At 46.3% G+C, this 19,476-nt stretch overlaps 1 protein-coding gene across 5 annotated transcripts in view; it reads left to right on the forward strand.

The window, feature by feature from the left end:
* The window catches only part of sgcd (sarcoglycan, delta (dystrophin-associated glycoprotein)), a 111,593-nt gene that overhangs the window by 70,397 nt on the left and 21,720 nt on the right, over positions 1–19,476 (forward strand). For 4 of the 5 annotated variants that reach the window (XM_052046403.1, XM_052046406.1, XM_052046402.1 and 1 more), the window contains exon 3: positions 11,284–11,469. In XM_052046403.1, the coding sequence (XP_051902363.1) occupies positions 11,284–11,469 (186 nt within the window). Of the gene's footprint in view, positions 1–2,330; positions 2,657–11,283; positions 11,470–19,476 lie in introns of those variants that run through there. The other variant, XM_052046405.1, reaches the window with a different exon arrangement.

Here is a 19,476-nt window from a genome sequence, read left to right on the forward strand (position 1 = left end):
CATCAACACTGCAAGAAAAAAAAAACCCAAAACAAAACAATGCGCAGACAAATTGCGTCACCGTTACACCCCTCAGCTTGTGTAACAGATGCGATTAGCCCGTGTAGCTAATATGGTCGCTCACGCTTGACATGCAGTCCAGGGAACAGCGAGCACATTCCCTTGCTCTGCTGCCCACTTATGATTCAGGCCTTGGCCAGACCCCCTTCGGCTACTGAACAATGATTGCTATTGTGTTGTTGTTGTTGTTTTTTTTTTTCTCCCGCGCACCCCCGCACTAAACAACCCACACTCCGCATTGCATTTTTATCACGGCTTATGGTTGAAAATAATGGAATGGAAACCCAAACATGGCATGGATGTCAATGACTCGGCCAAATTGTGGAAAATGGACTTTTTCATGGCTCCTTTCCAAAGAGTTGGCTTTGCGGCGTGCCGGCCCATCCGCCTCGTGTGAAATGAAAGTAAATCATTTGAGCTTCCTATTTGCAAAAATGTGTCTTTGAATGAGCCGTTCTGGATTTCGCAAACTGAAAAAAACTCACAAGGAGCATGGAAGAGATGCTAACGCTGAACCAACTGCGTAACTCCGGCTCCTGACGTCAAGCGGTAGGCCACGCCCCTTAAAGGCATCGATGCATGAATTCATGGTGTGTGTGTGTGTGTGAGAGAGAGAGAGAGAGAGAGAGACCTTTGGCTTGATTGCACTTCATTCCATAATTCTCTTTTAACAGCGTAATTTAATTTTTTTTTTGCAGGGGGGGGGGGGCGTTGAGAACACATTAAAAGCATTTCAAGGCGGAGAAAACTGTGTTACAAGCTTGGTCAGAAAACAAATGAAGCTTACAATAGCAGGGTACCACAATATTGTTAAAACACCTGGGAACTGTTTTAAATGGAGACAACCCCCCCACCCCCCCACCCCAAAAAATACCCCCAGCATAATATGTCGATTAGTGCTGATGCGGGTGCATTTACGAGGCATCTTCCAAAGCCAAATGGGTCAGCGGACAACAATGACGGCACGAGGGAAGCTCATCGAGGACGCCGACTGCAGTTAACGCCAATTACTCGTAAAATCAGCCTCCAATTTCCTTCTTGTTTATCCAAAAAAAAAAAAAAAAAAACACCGCGAGCCAGCGCGCTGGCTGCAGCATCAAAGCCCCGCCCACCCAAAACCCGAACGGGCAGCGTCTGTCTGGCGAAGCAAATGGGGATCACGGAGGGTGGGAGCTCCAAGGGGACGGGAGAAGGAGAAGCTTTGTTCTGGCGCGCCGTCGGGAATTTGCATTCTCTAAAATCGCAGCCTCTCGAACTGCTTGACTCGCTGCGCGCCGCAAACAAAATGCACTTTGCTGTTGTGGTGCCATTCTAATGCAAATCAGATGATCCTTTTAAATGGTTACTTTCCGGGGCAGGGAGGAGGGCCTGAGGGGGGGTGGGGGGTAGACACTCTGCTTTGTTTATTATTTGATAGTGGTTTTGATTCACACCAGCTCACTTTAATCCAGTTGCATCGCTGAAGCTAGCTTTTGCCCCGTCTTTGCACTCCCGTTCGGTCGGATATTCTGTGCGACTTGCCGCAAAAACAAAGCATGTGTGTCAACTTCCGTAATCCTCGCCAAAAATCTGCACCAAATTGAACAAAATGTCATCCTCGACTTCTGATTTCAAAGCTCGCGATTTTCTTTTCTTCAATTTGTTGAGTATAACCTGCATAATAATCTATTTGGTTTCACCGTCATAACGGCCCTCTGAGGGAAGTCGGAAATACAAAGTGCCCGCCGATAAAAATGACTAACGTCCTTTAAAAGAAAACAAAACAATCACACACTTTTTTTTCATTTTGGTGACTGGAGAAGGGAGGGACGAGCAGTTACACATTGAGGAGAAGGGCGGGAGTAAGACAGTAGAGACACTGTTCAAATACAGATGCCTTTTTTTTGCTTTGTTCATATGCGTTGTCCTTCAAAATAATAATAATAGTCATGCCAGCGGGTATTAGTTAGCCCCAAGGACAACATAGCTAAAAATAGCTCACCCCGAGGGGCCCCGTGACTAAGAAATATTAAAATTTATATATATATATATATATATATATATATATATATATATATATATACATACAGTTTTTAGTTAGGCAGTTCAAAAAAATGTCATTTTCACACTGTAATACCGTGACATCGCCATACTGATTATCACGCCGCCAGAATCGAATATTGCCATGTAACTGCACAATTTCAAAATTGACTAGTGTGAAAACAAGCAAACTTAATACCGCCAAAAAGGGGGGGGTTTGTACCGTGACGACACATGACAAGTAAGCTCTGCCCCTTTAAACTTCGCAGCACATGTGGCTTCTAAATCAGGCAGACAAGTCAGAGGGCAGCCTGAAAAAAACTTCACTCAGCACAGCAACAGGGAAAAGGAGGAGAGGGGAAAAAAAAAAAGTCAGACAGTCGGTGTCACGGGCGTCCAGGAAAGAGTGAAACGAAGCCGGGGGATCGTGCGTGATTGGAAAAAGCTGAGCAGGAAGTGAAAAAGAAGTGCAGTCGCTCAGCCGGGGGCCCACTTCACTCGCATCCTCTTTTGAACAGCGGCAAATTCTTGCGACAAGAAAAAGGGACGGACGCAAAATAGCGCAGAAAACATCATGGTAAGTTTGCCTTCGCTGGGGAAATGTCCAGTGGGCGTGGAGGGGGGCCCAGCTGCATTCCCTTTAACTCTTTCCTAGCTGCGAAATTGCAACTAGAAAGTTGCAAGACGGTCAAAGGTGACTTACTGTTTGCTTCTATTGGGGCAACAATACAAAGTTGCTTTCATTTAGCTCGCTTCGAACCTTGTACGTTCTTTTCTTTGCAATGGTTTACTTTGTATGATTTTTGCCCGCTTGTTTTTAATCTACACACTGTCCACCATCTCTAATTGCGTCTCCTTTGGTATGCTAGCGTTAATGTAGCTTGTTTCTTATTTTGTTACCGTGAGTCCTGGCAGTCATTTTTCCTCCATCATTTTTATTATTTCGCCCGTTCACCAGGCTGTCCGTCGGCATCGGAAACCTGTGAAAACCAAATTCAATTTAGCTCGTTGGTGATTTTTGTGTGTCCTTTTGTCGTTTTCTATCTGCTCATTTGGGTCTGATACGGTTAGTTTGTTTGCTAGCCTGCTTTTGTGTGTCCTTTTGTCGTTTCCTATCTGCTCATTTGGGTCTGACACCGTTAGCTTGGTTGCTAGCCTGCTTCTGTGTGTCCTTTTGTCGTTTTCTATCTGCTCATTTGGGTTTGATACGGTTAGCTTGTTTGCTAGCCTGCTTTTGTGTGTCCTTTTGTCGTTTTCTATCTGCTCATTTGGGTCTGATACGGTTAGCTTGTTTGCTAGCCTGCTTTTGTGTGTCCTTTTGTCGTTTCCTATCTGCTCATTTCGGTTTGATACGGTTAGCTTGTTTGCTAGTCTGCTTTTGTGTGTCCTTTTGTCGTTTTCTATCTGCTCATTTCGGTCTGGTACGGTTAGCTTGTTTGCTAGTCTGCTTTTGTGTGTCCTTTTGTCGTTTTCTATTTGCTCATTTGGGTCTGATACGGTTAGCTTGTTTGCTAGCCTGCTTTTGTGTGTCCTTTTGTCGTTTTCTACCTGCTCATTTGGGTCTGATACGGTTAGCTTGTTTGCTAGCCTGCTTTTGTGTGTCCTTTTGTCGTTTTCTATCTGCTCATTTGGGTCTGATACGGTTAGCTTGTTTGCTAGCCTGCTTTTGTGTGTCCTTTTGTCGTTTTCTATCTGCTCATTTGGGTCTGATACGGTTAGCTTGTTTGCTAGCCTGCTTTTGTGTTTCATAACGCCTCTTGTAGTACAAGTCGTTCATTTTTGCTTATTTCTTCTTTTTTTGATTGGCGTGAGTTCCGTTCTTAGCAATTGCTTTCATCCTGATTTTCTTTGGGTTGCATTTTTGCTTGTTTTTGGCTCGACATTTATGAGCATTATCTGTCATCCATTTTAGCCGAAACCAGTGAAAACCGGCTGTCAGATTTTCTTCGTCTCCTGACTCGTTTTTGCGGGCTCTCTTTACTTCTATCGTTGTCTCCCACAATTTCGTGTTTCTCATACTCGGCGTAGGACTAAAGGCAAGAAACCATTCTCATGACCGCAGTTTGTGAGGAAATGAAGTCCGCAGCTCACATTTTCCAGCCGTGTGTTAGTGTATGCGAGAAAGAGTTGGAGGGGGGGGGGGTGACGGGGTGGCTCCCGGCCACACATTTGGTTTCAATCGCGTCTTCCCTCTGAGGAAAGGGTAGCTGCTATAAATAAGTTAGACGAGGCTGAGCCGTGCCGAGTGAAGCTACCGACTGCCGGCTGCAGGGAGCCCAGTGAGTGGCCGAGCGAGCAAAGCCAATATTTGCTCCAAGGCCTTTTTTGAGGGACCAGTTCAAGTCTGGAATCTTGATGGGGGTCCAAAGTTTTCTTCACTTTCTGACCAAACCTCCAGAAAAAGTGTATTTTAACGTGCTCTCAAGCTGCTCTATTAATTTTTTCGCCTCATCCGTAATTGCGCCTTTTGAAAATTATTGTAATCATTGTAATGTAATCATTATCTGATGCAATTTTCCGAGGGCGCACGCTAGCCTCCGACACTCTTGTTGTTTTTGAATAGCGGCGCAAAAATGTGCTTGAATCTTGCTCGCTTGTCATATTTTTTTTCATGTTTTGTGTACTTGTTAGCATTTTCAAGCATCTTCTTTTATCGACGTTCTTTTCCCCTTATTATTTTTTTGTGTTGTGAGTCCTTTTGTTAGCCTTCAGTGTTACACTTTTATGGTCTGTGCGTGCGTATAAAAGCTCATTCGTTGCCTGCTCCGATTTTTACTCAATGCAGTTGTGAAAAATAACAAATAATTGCCAATTGATGCCCGGGGGGGATTGGGCACGCTCTCATTATCTGCGTAATTATAACGAGAATATCGGCGGAGCTCGCAGACGGGACAGGCCCATTAAGCTCATCGAGACGGAGAAGATTTGCACTCCCCTTTTGTGCCGACGAGGGTCTGCGGACGGGAGGGTCTGCGCACTTTTGTCGTTTCGTCGGCCGGCTTCCGACATGGAAGGGACCAGAGTGTTCCAACAAGAGTTGTTATCGCTAAAGTCTCGTTAACCTGTTTCATTGTGGCGGCTGCAGATGGATCGCCTTCGGCAATTATTGATTACGAGCGAAGAAAGAGCGTGACTGCCAATCGATCCTCAATTAGCCCCCGCGCCAAAATATGCGCCATCGACTCCAGCCACCTTCAGTATCTTTGTTTAGAAGTGCTCTCAGCTCTTCCACGAATACCCCCAACTAAGCCACTCGGCAGCTGTCATTTGAGCCCCCCCGCCCCTCCCTCGCCCCCCAAATAGCCTGCGTGCAGCCTCCTCGCGCGCCCTCCGTCCCCGTCGTGCTTTTCATTCCCGCCAAATGTCGTCACCCTCACCAGCCCGAGTCACTGTCAACTTTTTTTTTCTCTTCTATTTTACAAGCGTAACATTTCAGGGGCGTCCTTATAAGGCGTCTTCCTTGGGAAGCCGTCGTGTGCTCTTTGTAGGTCAAGTAGTAGAATGATTCGAGCACACTCGTAGAAGCACGGTTTGCAGTTAAACCCAATAAACTAGCGTGCTCCGCTAGTAGCGCAGCTAGCCTCCTAGCTAGCTAGTAGCTCAGCACGGTTTTGCAGTTAAACCCAATAAACTAGCGTGCTCTGCTTGTAGCGCAGCTAGCCTCCTAGCTGAGCTACTAGCTTAAACATGAAGTAATCAGAAGATTCATCCAAATCCACCAAGTTATTCACATCACATTTATAAAATAAACATTGAAAGAATTTATTTAAAATATGAAACCAAAAAAAACAAGACAACACCTGGGCTACTAGCTAGCTAGGAGGCTAGCTGCACTACTAGCTGAGCACGCTAGTTTATTGGGTTTAACTGCAAACCGTGCTTTCACGAGTGTGCTAGCTAGTAGCTCAGCTAGCAGGCTAGCTGCGCTACAAGCGGAGCCGCTACTAGCTACTAGCGGTGCCGAATAATATCGCCAAAATGCCTCTTTGTACTCATAACTCGACTAGTAGTTGTCATACTAGGGCTCAGAAACGTCATCCAGTGGTGGGGGGTAAAAAAAAAACAAACATTCTGAGTAAAACCCAGTCCTTCTCGTGTTGATCAACTCGTGGACATCCATTGTATTGCCTTAAGATGAACATCTAGTCCTCGTACTCGTTGACCCAATTGTCTTACTAGCAAGGACAAAAAGTGCTCGGAAATGGACTTTTGAGTTGGATATCAAGCATCTGGGTGGGGGGGGGGGCGGAGATGCTTTCCACCCGATTAAAATCCGAAACGGCTTTTTTTACGTTTATGACGGCATTGATTTATGATTTAGTTTCCCCACCTTCGCCGATATCGCCGCTGGGTCCTCGCGTCGTCATTTCAAGGTTGCACTTTGCCGGTCGGCGGTCGCCTGACGACCGTTGAAGCGGCCGCGTGCACCCGCGTTGCAGAAAGCCGCGGCGCGAGTCACACTTAAGTTTGTCATCAAGTCACTGCGGGCCTCTCAGGGTAACACTTCAAGAAGTACACCGGAAAAAAGCCGATCTGACTGGGCGCTCATTTGCCCCCCTCCCCGGAGGCGACACGGCATGGCACTTACGGTGCCACTTTGTACAACTTTTTTCCACTTGAAGCCGTTGAAAGTTGCATGACAATCGCATTGGCGCGAGCCCCAAAAAGTACAACTGCATCAAAACGGGTCTCCAAATGGAACCTTTTTTTGCAACTTCAAGTCCAACTTGCTGCAGACACCCTGAAATAGATGCGAAAATCACCTCAGCCGTTTTTTCATCGGAACGACGGGGCGCTCTTTGTTTGCCGCATCGTGAGTGTTGACAGTGGAAGCAGACCGATGGCCACTCGACATAAGCGTCGCTGTTTTAGCAGGTTAGCAAGCGGCGTGGCACCTTGGCGCATACTAATGATCATTCTGATGCCTTCCGACCCCCCCCCCCCCCACACACCCAAACAAAACAAAACAACTGGACCGTTACGTCATGAACTGCGTCCAAAGCGCCGGTGAAGATAAAACGAGCCAGACAGCCCGGGGAGTTGCTCTATTAAAGGTTCGTCGGGAATTGTGTGTTATGCATAAAAAAAAATTTGAAAAAGCGCCGTTAAGGACATGAACTGACTGTGCTGAGACGCGATTAAAAAATTTGCACAGATCTCCAATAAAGGCCGGCAAAAATCATCCTTCCTTAGTCCTCCGATGGGATCCAAGGAAAAATCAGTTGCGTGCTTTTATTTTTTATTTTTTCTCCTCATCTGTGTTGATGCTCAGCACGTTGGCCTAGCGGTTAGCAAGTCCGCCTCACTGCCGTCCTCTAACCTACCGACAGGAATCCCCTTTTCTTCCCGCGGAAGAGCCGAGCGCTCCTCTCAATCTGGTGCGGATGTTTGTCGAAGCTCACTTCAGCCCACCTCAAGTTCAAAGCGAGCGGACAAATCCTCCTGCCTCCCGAGTCAAGTGCCCTGACCCCCCCCATTGGCTAAAAATACACTTGGGTGCCGGTGGGTGGTCACAAGTGTTCGGCGAGCTGCTTCCAAAAGCGCAACTGCGAGTTGCTGTATACTCGAACGGGATTCGCTAAGCCGCGTATTGCTATTAGGAATCTGTTAAAGTGCACGACGACGACGACGCGAGCTTGTCCTGGAAAATCTTCCTTTGAGACGGACAGAAAAATTATTTTGGGCTTTTTCCTTGGACTTTCATCCGGGTTTTATCCTCAGACGCGCTGGCTGTCTTGAATGCTTGCAGACATTTCAAAATAAAAAAAAAAAATAGTTCCCTAATCGCCGTCAACGCTTAAATGCCCGGACAAAGCTGCTTCTTCAAGCAACAATAGAGGCAAAGAAAGAGATTGGAAGGTTAAAAAAAAAAAAAAAAACGAGAAAACAATCAATCGTCTGCCGGTTAAGGCTTGCTGAAGGCTTACGAGTCGATAGACGAGAAACTTTTGCTCTTCTTTCTATGTATTCCTAATCTGCAGCGCGTGCAGGAAATGTTTTTTTGTGAGGGCCGAGTAGCTTAAGCGTGCTCGTCTGCGGCTCGGATAATAAATGACGACGAGAGAAAAACGTAAGCCGGGACCGAATTTGCCGTCAAGCCGCTTGTCCTCATTCGGGCGGCGAGTACCCGATACCCGTCCGAGCTGATTTTTGGCGCCCCCAAACCGCGCCATCCGAGCCTCTTGCTCTGTTCTTGGCTCATTTCGGAGTGTTGATCGCTTGGATATTTAATTCCAATCTGGATTTTAATTTCCTTTGGCAGTCAGTGGAAAATGCAATATATTGCCTGTATTCCCCCCCCACACCCCCTCTCCACTATTTGCTCTTTGGAGTATTTCTTCAAGCAAGGACACAGTGGTGCCGTTCTATTGACCATTGATTGAATTCCTACAATGCAAAGATAATTTGATGTTTTTTGCCCTTTATTATTTTTCCACTGCGAGATTGATGCGTCGGCGTACCTTTTTCCTCCTTGTAAAAAAAAACAAAACAAAACAAAACAAAAAAAGATTTAAAACCCAATTTCCCTGCCGCGCCTCATTTGCTATTCAGTGGCGATTAATTAGTGAGATGCGTGGAAGTGTTTGTCGCAAGCGTTCAAGGAGCGTTTTATTTAAGGCTTTTTTTTTTTTTTTTTTTTTGAAGCGTGGAAAGCATCGGTTTGGCTGCAAGCAATTACACGGTGTTGTTAACGATCAAGATGTGCCTGGAAATTAATCGCACAAAGCTAGAGTGAAATTAAATGTTGCATTTACTGTATGGCCGCGCTTTCCCCCCCTCGGCACACTTTTAATGAAAAATGATACTTTCAAACGCCGGCAAAGGCAGGTCAACGCCACGTGGCTCGCCACCCACCCACCCCGAAGAAAGACAGCGACGCAAAATTGCTTTTCTATTTACCCCCCTCTCATTTTTTCTTCTTCTTTCCTCTGCACTTCTTTGCATTCACCTCGCGGTGAGAGGCTAACGTCTTAATCACAATTGTGTCATGAACCGTAAACACTCATATGCTCGACGCAGGGACGGTGCCTGCCTCGGGCCGAGTTCTGAGAAGAAAAAACACAACAACCCCCCCCCCCCCCCCCCACACACACACACACAAAAAAGCCCACAACAGTGGTGGAGTTGTGCGAGACTGTTTGTTCAGTCTGTTGAACTTAATATGGGATAACAAAATCAGCTAAATAAAGCACAAGCACGAGAGCAATTTCATCATGGCCGTTAAGGAGAAATGCGGGGTTCCCCCTGGATCTGTCCTCAGTCCACTGTTGGGATGTAACGTTATCCAAACGTCACCATATGATGATATTAAAAATATATATATCTAAAAAAAAACATTTGAACAATACTTGGTGGATGGAATTCGACTCAGCTCGCCATGCCTCCAGGCGTCGTGAAACCCGACGGACAGTTGCTTTGGCTGGTGGAGGTGACCTTCCGTGACCTCAAACTTGCACCTGATACAACTTTTTAATCAGCCTTAATCGCATTTCTGTAATGGTTTGTTTAGCCGCACCTTGTGTGGGAATCGCAGAGCGCCGCTGGCTCGCGGCCATTTGCTCAGTTTGGATTGGTACGGCCGTCGGGGGGGGGGGGGGGCTGCTGCATTTGGCAACGGTGGTCTTGGCTGGTACGGGTCCACGTGCAGTCCATAGAAGGGTCGAACGAACCGGGCAGCTGCCTGGCTGTTTGGCACTCGGAAGTGTTTGGAAAAGCTTATTTCTCCGTGTAGTCAGAGCCCTACCTAGTTTTTTTGTGTTTGCGGAGTTATTTTGGTTAATTTTGGGGGGAGGGGGGAGTTGGTTGAACAATAGAAGTAGCAGCAGTGCGTGAACGAGGTCCAGGATTTTGTTTTGCCTCCAATTTGCTTTTCCATCCCTGCTTTTGGCACACTGATCTTCTTTCAGTCTGACACATTACTGGATCACCATCACTGGATTTTTTTTTTCTTTTCAGGAGAGCCTTTGAATACCGTGTCACACAGAATAATTGAGTTAGACAAAACGACAATTAAATCTGATTATGACTACCCAAGTTTTTTTTTTTTAGCGCTCATTTTAGCGGCGATGTCACTCCCAAAATAGTCTGCCAAGTCGTCTTCTCTCCGCGGTCTTTATTCCTCTCTTGATGGATAAGACTTTTGGGAAGCAATAGTCATTTCATATTCATGTCTGTCTTCCGTTTAAACATTATTTTTAGAGTCTTGTTATGTATTTGTTAACGGATGTTGTGAACAGGGATGGTTGTCGTCTTTCAGTGAAAAACTTTTCAACGGATCAAAGAAACAAAGAATCCGATTTTCGACGTACCGGTCGTCCTTTAGTTCACAACACAGCTGTGACCATGAACCAAATTTGTAATCAGAACTAGCCATTGTCTGTCGCTAACCTACAGTATGCTAACGCAGTAGTAAAGTCATGGTTAGCATGAAACACACCGCTAAGCGAGCACTGCGGGAACTGACCTAGCATGTGTCCCTACAGCGCCGCGCAAGTTAGCTCATCGCGCGGCGTTCGTAACTTCAAAACGGTGTTTGTCAGTAAAGCTCGTCGTCGTCGCCACATCTTTGTTCCCCTTTTGATAAATGAGCCTTGAGTGAAGCTGGTCTCATGAGGCGGCGGGGAAAGTACTTGAACCAAATCCAGGAAATGGAACTGCCAAGGTTGAAGCCTACTGCGAATAATCTGAATTTTCATTGCTAGCTTTGCTCTGCCACTTGGTGATTTCCCTCCCGTCGGCGAGCCCGGGGTATCAAAATAAAATCCGCAATCGGAAGCAAAACGCGCCAGTTAGTCCGCAACCGGGGCCGCCTGTCTCGTGCCATTTGTTTCCGTTAGCCGCTTATGCGCACGCTTGTCAAAAGCCATTTGATAACCCAAAGGCAGAGGACGGTAAATTGTATTTTAGCCGCAAAAGGGTATTAGGGCCGGCCCATTACGACCGAGCGTCGAGTGCCTCATCGTTGGAGTCAGACAATTAGAGTCATCGTTAATCGCTTATCGGACGCCATCGACGGGGGGCCGAGGAGACGCGGTGGCCTTATGCGGGGCTTTATGGGACAATCAATCAACGTGATCGCCAACTCGACTTTTTGCCGGGTCTATCGCAAGGACCAAAAAGCATTGCGATTTCTAGGGTTGGCGGTGCGAATTTGTCATTTGTCCCGGACCCTGAGCCCGTTCTCCTTTTGTCATGTCTCGGCAGATGACCCAAGAACAGTGCAGTCATAGGAACAATGTCCAGAGTTCAGAGCAAGCGCAAGTGTACAAAGTGGGAATCTACGGCTGGAGGAAACGCTGCCTTTACTTCTTCGTCCTGCTGATGATGATCCTCATCCTGGTCAACTTGGGGCTCACCATTTGGATCCTCAAAGTCATGAACTTCACCATCGTAAGTCCCCCTCGCTTACAACCTCCGCTTGCTTCCGCCGCACCAGCCACTCTCTTTTTTTATTTTTTAAATTTTGTTTTGTTGACATTTTTGGTGTAAAATAGGAATTGGCACCAGTGGCCACCTCCCGCTACACACACGCGATTAAAACAGCAGCCAACTTGTCACATTGAACGACAAAGACCAATCGTTGGCTTGTCATTCGTCACTTGCGGGTGTTGGAAAACGATGATGTCCTTGTCACCGCTAACGCCTTTGGAATTTTTTGGCCTCCCCTCCAACATCCAGGCTGAAATCTTCAAAATAGATAAATAAATAGAATCTGGCCTAGATTTTTTTCTCTGAAGAAATTTATACACTCCAACTTTTTTTTTTTTCTAAATTGACTTTTTTTTCTGAAAAATGATTCCTTTTTGCTGGTAAAATTTTTTTTAAATTCAAAACTATTTTTTAAAAGTGGAATCCGATTCATGAAATTTTTTTTTTAATTACAAAAATTACCCGAAAAATAATGACTGAAAATTCAACCCCTTAAAATTAAAAAAAATCTTTTTTTTCCCCTGAAACCTCAAGTGGAATCGGATTCATGAAAAATTATCTTTTTGTTTAAATTACAAAAATGACCTGAAAAATAATGACTGAAAATTCAACCCCTTTAAATTAAAAAAAAAATCTTTTTTTTCCTGAAACCTCAAGATTAAGATTTTAATGTCATCATCATCATTATTATTATTATTATTATTTTTTTTTTTAAATGAAATTAAAACCCTCTACACACCCATGAAACCGCCGCCCACAAACAAATCTAAGAAACAATCTTTGGCTCGTCATTTGTCACCCGGGGGGGTGGGAGAGCGACGCTGGAAACGACGACGCCCTTGTCGCCGCTAATGCATTTGGAATGTTTTGCCTTCTTTCCGACGCGCCGGCCGACATATGAAATCATCATGGCGCCTCACGTGTGCCACGACAAAAGTGTTGGCTGATTTATGGAGATCTCATATTAAAGCCCCGCTGTGAAGTGGACCTCATGTTTTATTCAAAACTACCGCTGTGTGTGTGATGGCATGTTCTGTCTGTCTGTGTGTGTCTGTGTGTGTGTGTGTCTCGCGCTTTTGTAGTATGTGAGTCATCATCGGCGCGGTGGATTACAGCGAGGCAAGACAGATGGGTTGACGCAGAGGGAGAAAGTCGGCAGAAAAGCCAGAGGCGGGAAACGGGAGTGGAATCTCAACTCGAGTGATTCGTGCGGAAGATTCGATTCATTTGATTGGTTAAAAAGGCGATTGCGTTTTTTATTTCTTGATTTTTAAAATTTTTTTTTACAGAAAACGCATCCATTCATAGTTAAGAATTCCCCAAATCCGCGGTTGGGTTTGTGTGTGGTTTTTCTTTTGTACGTTGACTCTTTGTCATCGTAATCAATGACGTATTGAATGAGGTTCAAAGAGAACGAACGATATTGACTTGCTGGGTACCCCCCCCCCCCCCCCCCCCAAAAAAGGAACAGGCCTAATATTATGCTGTGGAAAAAAAGTCCAAATTTGGTGTGTTCAAGATGGAAGCAGGAAGTTGCTTTTGCAAAATCCGTACGCAGACAGCAGGTTGACAAGCTGCTTGACTCCCGCCTTTCTCTCTTCCGCCTCTTTTTTCAAACTCGATCGGTGCCGTTGTTAAAAATCTTCTTTCACCTTAGACAGCTGGCCAAAATCAAACCTCTCCTCTCACATGAACACTTTGAGACAGTAATCCATGCCTTTGTCACATGCCGGCTCGATGATTGCAATGCCCTTTACTTTGGAGTCAGCCAGTCCTCCATCAAGCGCCTTCAGCTGGTCCAAAATGCCGCTGCTCGCCTCTTGACTGGGGATCGATCCTTTTCTGTTGCTGGAATAACCTCCCGCTGAACAATCTTCAAAGCCCCTCCTCCAAACTCACTTGTATTCTTTGGCATTCGACTCGGCATGACTTAGATTTGTTTTTGGTTTTACTGTTTGGTGCTTTCTACCAATACTTATTACCGATTTGTCTTACTGTTTATTGCGCATGTTGAATCGCTCCATGTACAGCACTTTGAAAGTGCTCGAGAAATATTCTTGACTTGACTCTCTCACTTTTCCTAATAGTCCTCTCTTTCATCCTTGTTTGCATGATTTTGATTTCCAGATTGTGTCTTTCTTGTCCACTTTTCACCGGTAATACGTTGGAATGCTCTCAGCAGATAAACGCCTCTCTCTCCCTCTCTCTTTGTGCGCCCGATTGTCGGTGATGGCGAGAGAAGCGAGAGCTGTCATTTTCCATCTGACTGCAGCATGGCCTCCCTCCCCCCCCTGGGGCTTTTTTTTTCTCTCTTTTGTTTGTTTGGGGTTTGTTTTTCGCTCTGATGGTTACGGTAAAGACAAGGAGAAGAAACAGAGGATCTATCGGGACCACCTGCTACTGACGGGCTTATTTCCGTTTTCATGCAGACCTTCAACCAAAGGCTTAGAAAATTGCCCAAAGTGATCAAAGACGTGAACAGACCAAAATCTGGAGCAGATCCGAATTAAATTTTGACGTGAACATTCAACAATCGCGTGGCGACTTGATGTTGATTTGAACTTTGCTCCAAATCTGGATCGCTTTGAAAAGACAACTTTGGTTTTGGGCAATTCAAATTCTTTTTTTTTTTTCGGCAATCCGGATTCAAATTTGAACTGGATTTAGATTGGCACAATCTTCATCAAGATGTCATTTGAAAGCGATGCAATCATCCGAGTAGCTCACTTGCGATTTCCTGCATTGGATTTAAAGTCGCTTGATTGGATCGCCTTTTTTGGGGATCTCATCATGCCTGAAATTGAACCGCAAGTCGACCATTAGGATTTTACACAAATTACAAAGCACAACATCATGTCAAATCATTATTTATATTTTTTTGTTTTTTAAAAAGGGGGGGGGGCGTAAGAGTCCATTCATTCATTCATCTTCCGAGCCGCTTGATCCTCACTAGGGTCGCGGGGGGTGCTGGAGCCTATCCCAGCTGTCTCCGGGCAGTAGGGACACCCTGAATCGGTTGCCAACCAATCTCAGGGCACATGAATGAATGAATGAATGAATGTTTTTTAAAAAGGGGGCGGGGCGTAAGAGTCCAATCATCACCTTCATTTTATGTGTAACCGATATCGCTCAAAACCCTTAAAAACATTTTTTTAATTTTTTTTTTTAGGTTAAACCTCATTTAAAGCGAGTCACATGAGACCAAAACGGATGCGGGGGGGGGCGACACAAAGCAAGAAACTCAAATCATAACTCTTTTGGGCAGCGCAGCAAGAAAAGGGGAAAAAAATCATTGAATTCTCACACATTTCCAGCCAAGGTGGAAATGTCAACATGTTTTTTTTTTTTCTGTTCTTCCCGCCCCCCTTGAAACTTCTAACCCCCCCACTGCCACCACACACCTCCCCAGCCTCCCGAACGAGTCGCGAGCTGCAGAATTAGCTGCCGGCGGTCTTAAATCTCCCAGTGCCGATGAGATCGGAGCTACAAGGCTCTCATTTGAGGCAATTAAGAAGCCCCCTTTTTCCTCCCACTCAGCTTTTGGTAAAAGGTCAGTGGCGATGGCGTTAAGAGGAATCCGGGGATGGTGAAAGGGTAAGAAAAAAAAAAAGAATCTCAGTCTGCGGCGGTTTTCACAGTTCCCGTGTAATTTGCTGTTGCAGAACGGAGGCGCTAATGAGACGGAAGATTTTGCGACGTTGCCTTTTTTTTGGGGTATGGGGGGGGGGAATGAGTCAGTGGCATTGTTGCCAACAGAAAGTGATTCCATTCCAAACAATGACGAACACAAAGATTGGACAAATAATTACCCCCGCCGACATGGCGGTGTTACATTTCGCGGGTAGACGTTTTCATTCCGCTGAAAAAAAAAGTCCAAAACTTTGTCGCGCGACGTCGAGATGAAATGAATTCTTCCATTTTCCACTCGGCTGCCTTGCGCTTGTTTGGATGTAATTGCTTCGGAGGGAAAAAAAAAAAAAAACACGTTTGAATGTGGAAATGCTCTGGCGCGGCCGTCCCGTTCCTTTTGTTTCACCTGTCGAATCAATACTTCCACCATTTTGCTTCTTATTTATTTCTTTTCGGCATTTACTCTTTCTCTTTTGCGTCGTTCCCTACGATTGGCACGCGTTTACCTGCAGTGTCACGATTCAGTGATTATCGCAAATAAAACGACAGTACAGTAAAACTACTCAACCATGCTTTTTAGAGTACAGTTGCAAATATTGATGATTGGTCAAATCAGCTCGGATTAAAAGTGAAAATCAATCAAATGTTGTCGCTACAAGAAAAAATCTTCTTTCGTCGAATGTCAGCTGGTGTCGGCTATGGAAATGGATTAGCGCGCCAAGTGCAAACACTTTGATGCCCGTTTCATTTTTGTCTTCAGTAAGAAAAGCAGCCAAATCGGAAAAGGCCGTGGAAAACGCTTCAGCATCCTCCGAGGCATCCCAAGTGGCCGCCTAGAAAAATTTGACTTAAAAAAAAAATAAAATAAAAAGAAACATTAGACTGCACAAAACGAGACCTCGGGTGCACAACAAAGGAGATTTTTATTGTTATTTTTTTTCTGAGCGGAAGCTATGGAGGCTGCCAAATTCAAAGAATATGCGCTTCAAGTGATTTTAACGAGGACTAACGAGCATGTTCCATGTCGCCTCAGATTGCGACTTGGTGAGCTGTAATTTTTACAGTGTCGGATTCGTGAAAAACAAAAGAAAAAACAAAACTTTTCAAAAAGTTTCCGATCTACGGCGGCTTATCAGGAAGCTCGTCGCGGGCGCGGGCGAGCTGGAACCGATTTGAGTTAAGCGACTGCGTGGCAAGATAATCAAACACAGTTGGCAGGTTATTTTTTTTAATTATGCTTGCTCCCCTTTTTGCTCCCCTCATGGTAAAAAAAAAAAAAAAAGTTGACTTGATTTTCAAGGCGGCCCTCGTTTCCCTTATGAGACTTTGACGCAGTTGCTAGCATCCAGAGCGTCATCTTGGCGCACGCACACACAGTCACACGGCCGAGACGGTGGCCATTCTCAAGCCGATGAGCCATAAAAACAATAAAGCGCGTCCAATTACGCCCAAGTAATGACTTCATAATCGAGAGCTTAATCGCTCCGCTTTGACTCCCGAGGGAGGCCCGGTCGGTCGGCAACGTGGAAAAGCCACACGCGGAGAGAGCGAGGGCGAGCGCGATGACGGCCCCGCAGCTTGCAAACATCGGCCGTCAATCGCGAGCGTCGCCGCGGCATCGGTGACGCCCGAGCAAACAGAAATCCATCAGCGGTCGCGACGCGTAGCGGCCGCGGTGGCCGAGAGGCGTGAGATGGCGAATCCGGGGGGGAAAAAAGTCTACACCCCCCCCCCCCCCCTCTTTACAATGCCTCCTTTTACATCGCAAAGCTTTCCCCAACTTTAATGCGAGCTATAAACCGGCCGCCTCCATTGATGATGAATGAATATTTTAAAGTCGGAAGGTAAAAATGCGTTTTTCATCCGCTGCAGCTGGCGCCTCAGGCAAGGTGGAGGGAATTATGAACCGTTGCAATTAGCACTCCTTGCCTTTCGCCTTCTTCAAGAACAGCTGAACTTTATTCGGGGTTAACCGGAGGCACTTAACATGATGGCGGACTTCCCATTTAAGTTCGAATTGGGGATCGTTCCGTTTTGAACAGCGCCGCAATCCCCGGTTTGTAACTGAGTAAATGTCAGGGAAAGCCTGCGAGATCACCAAAACTTGATTTGGGTCTCTTAAAATCGGCGCGGATGTGTGCATGTTCCCATTTTCAACGCTTTTCAATATGATTGGTTAATTTTGATCAACCACATAACTTAATCGAACCACCATAACTGACAAAGTGACAACAACTACGGTAAATAACTGACCCAATCAGGAAATTAAGTGCGGGTGTGCACACTTATGCAACCCGTCTCTTCATTTTTTCCTAAAGAAAGTCAGGCAGGCAACGGGTGTCGTGAATGCTGGAAACCATTTTGAAATGATTCGTCTTTGTCAAACGAGTCGCAAAAAAAGGGGCGTGGAGACTTTTGCTCTTGGCCGTAGACATCGACGCCGTACATACAAAGAGCGAGTGATGAGAGCGCATCACCCGAGTCATTTGCATAAACGGCCCCGCCTCCTGTCTTGCCTTTCCCGCGCCGTCCTTTTACGCCCCCCTCGTTTACGCCGCGACCGGTCGTCCCTTTGCCCCAATCTGCCTCTGTGTGTTTATCTCTCTCTCTGTCTCACTTTCTGCGTGTGCCTCATCGTTCATTCTCAGGCTGTCCCCCCCCCCCACCCCCGCCCCCCCTCGTCTCCTAATCCCATTGATGGATGACGCGGGGACGGCAGCGAGGACAATCCCAAAGCTAATTCCGTTGATAGCCATCGCGCCGCCACTGAGTAACCGCAACCTTTTTGCCGCCACGTGCTCGTCACCTGCGATCAGGTAGAATAGCCTGTTAGCTTGGATGCTAACAGGCTAGGAAACGCCAGCGAGGAGCTGAAGGAAAGCGGCGTCCGTTATAAAAGCAACACTTTCGCTATAAATGGCGCATACGCACCGTCCCTACCTCGAATTTTGATTTTTTTTTGGCATTAAAAATGTCTCTGACTGTATTTTATTCTGTTCAAAGCCAAGGGCTTAAAACTGCACAATAGCTGCGGTCGGGGGATGGAGGAGGGGGGGCGCAAAGGGTGACCGTCTCGGGTTTAATAACGGAAACAATTCGACCATGACATTCGGTAGCAAACAACACACCGCCCCCCCTTTTTTCCCCCCTTTTGCTACACCGGACAGATGGCTGCAGGTGGTGACTCATCCAGTCCGTCTTTTATTCTCAAATAAAGCTTTTTTGATCTCTATTGTGCACATTTTTTTTTTCAACCAATGTTCTCGACAAGATTGAGGCTAGTCCTAAATAGGTCTTCCGTACCTAGGGGGGGGTGGAGGGAAAAAAAAAAATCCCGTCTCACTTTTGGGCCAGAGAGAGTTGGGGTGGGGGAGGGCATAACTGGCGTTCACATCCGTGCTCAGGAAGGCTGCGGGGGCACCGGAGCCCATTTTGCTGAGAGAAGCAAGGCTCCATCACATCATCGCAGGCTATGGAGATAGAAAGGCAATTTGGAGTCGATGAAGAATGTTTCGGGCATGTGAAACTGTCGTAAGTGGAGAAGCCAGAGATTGGAATCTCGGAGCTCCCGACTGCAAGGAAGTTTGCTCCAAAAGTGGATGATCACAGTTTGAGGTCCTTTCCTCAGCTGTTGCCACAAAATTGCAAGTGGAAAGGCGTGGCCGGAACCAACAGGCGCTAAAGGCAAATGCTAAGTAATGTTTGACCGGCTATCACTTAGCTAAAATGCGAGAGCAACGTAGCTTCACCGTCTTTGCGAGGTGTTTTCATTTTGCCCCGTTCGAAAAATGACGTGGGCGGCCGTGGCCTCTCCTTTACATTCTCATCAAGTTTACGGAGAGCAAAAAAAATTCCAAGTGGCGCTCGAAAAAAGCCCCTCGGCTCGGCCTCGCGCGAGTTAAGCTAGCGCCGAATATGAACGGCTCTCTCTCATTGGTTGCTTCCATCTCCATCGTGCGTATAAATGGAAATTCTTTCCTTTTGTCGACCGCTGTATTTTTAATGTCGGGAGTCATCTCCCCAAGGGCCTGGAGACATTTATATTTGCTTTAGCCTCGGGTTAGCCGGGCCTTGATGCATATCGATGCCGGCACTCAATAATAGCCTGAGTGCTTTGTATTATTGATAAGAGTGCCTCGGCGTACCTCCAAAGGAAGACGAAGGAGAAGGATGATGAATGCGGAGGGGTCGGGTGGGGGGGGGGGGAATACACGATGTTACCTTGGCGTCCACGTCGTCGTTGCTCGCCTGTCGCCAATCAATCTGAACGATAGAGCGTCGATGGTGACGGCGGAGGCGACGATCGGTGGCAGTCTTGGTCGCAGTTGAAGTCTTTTC

Source organism: Hippocampus zosterae, chromosome 16, assembly GCF_025434085.1.
Source record: "Hippocampus zosterae strain Florida chromosome 16, ASM2543408v3, whole genome shotgun sequence".
NCBI lineage: Eukaryota > Metazoa > Chordata > Actinopteri > Syngnathiformes > Syngnathidae > Hippocampus > Hippocampus zosterae.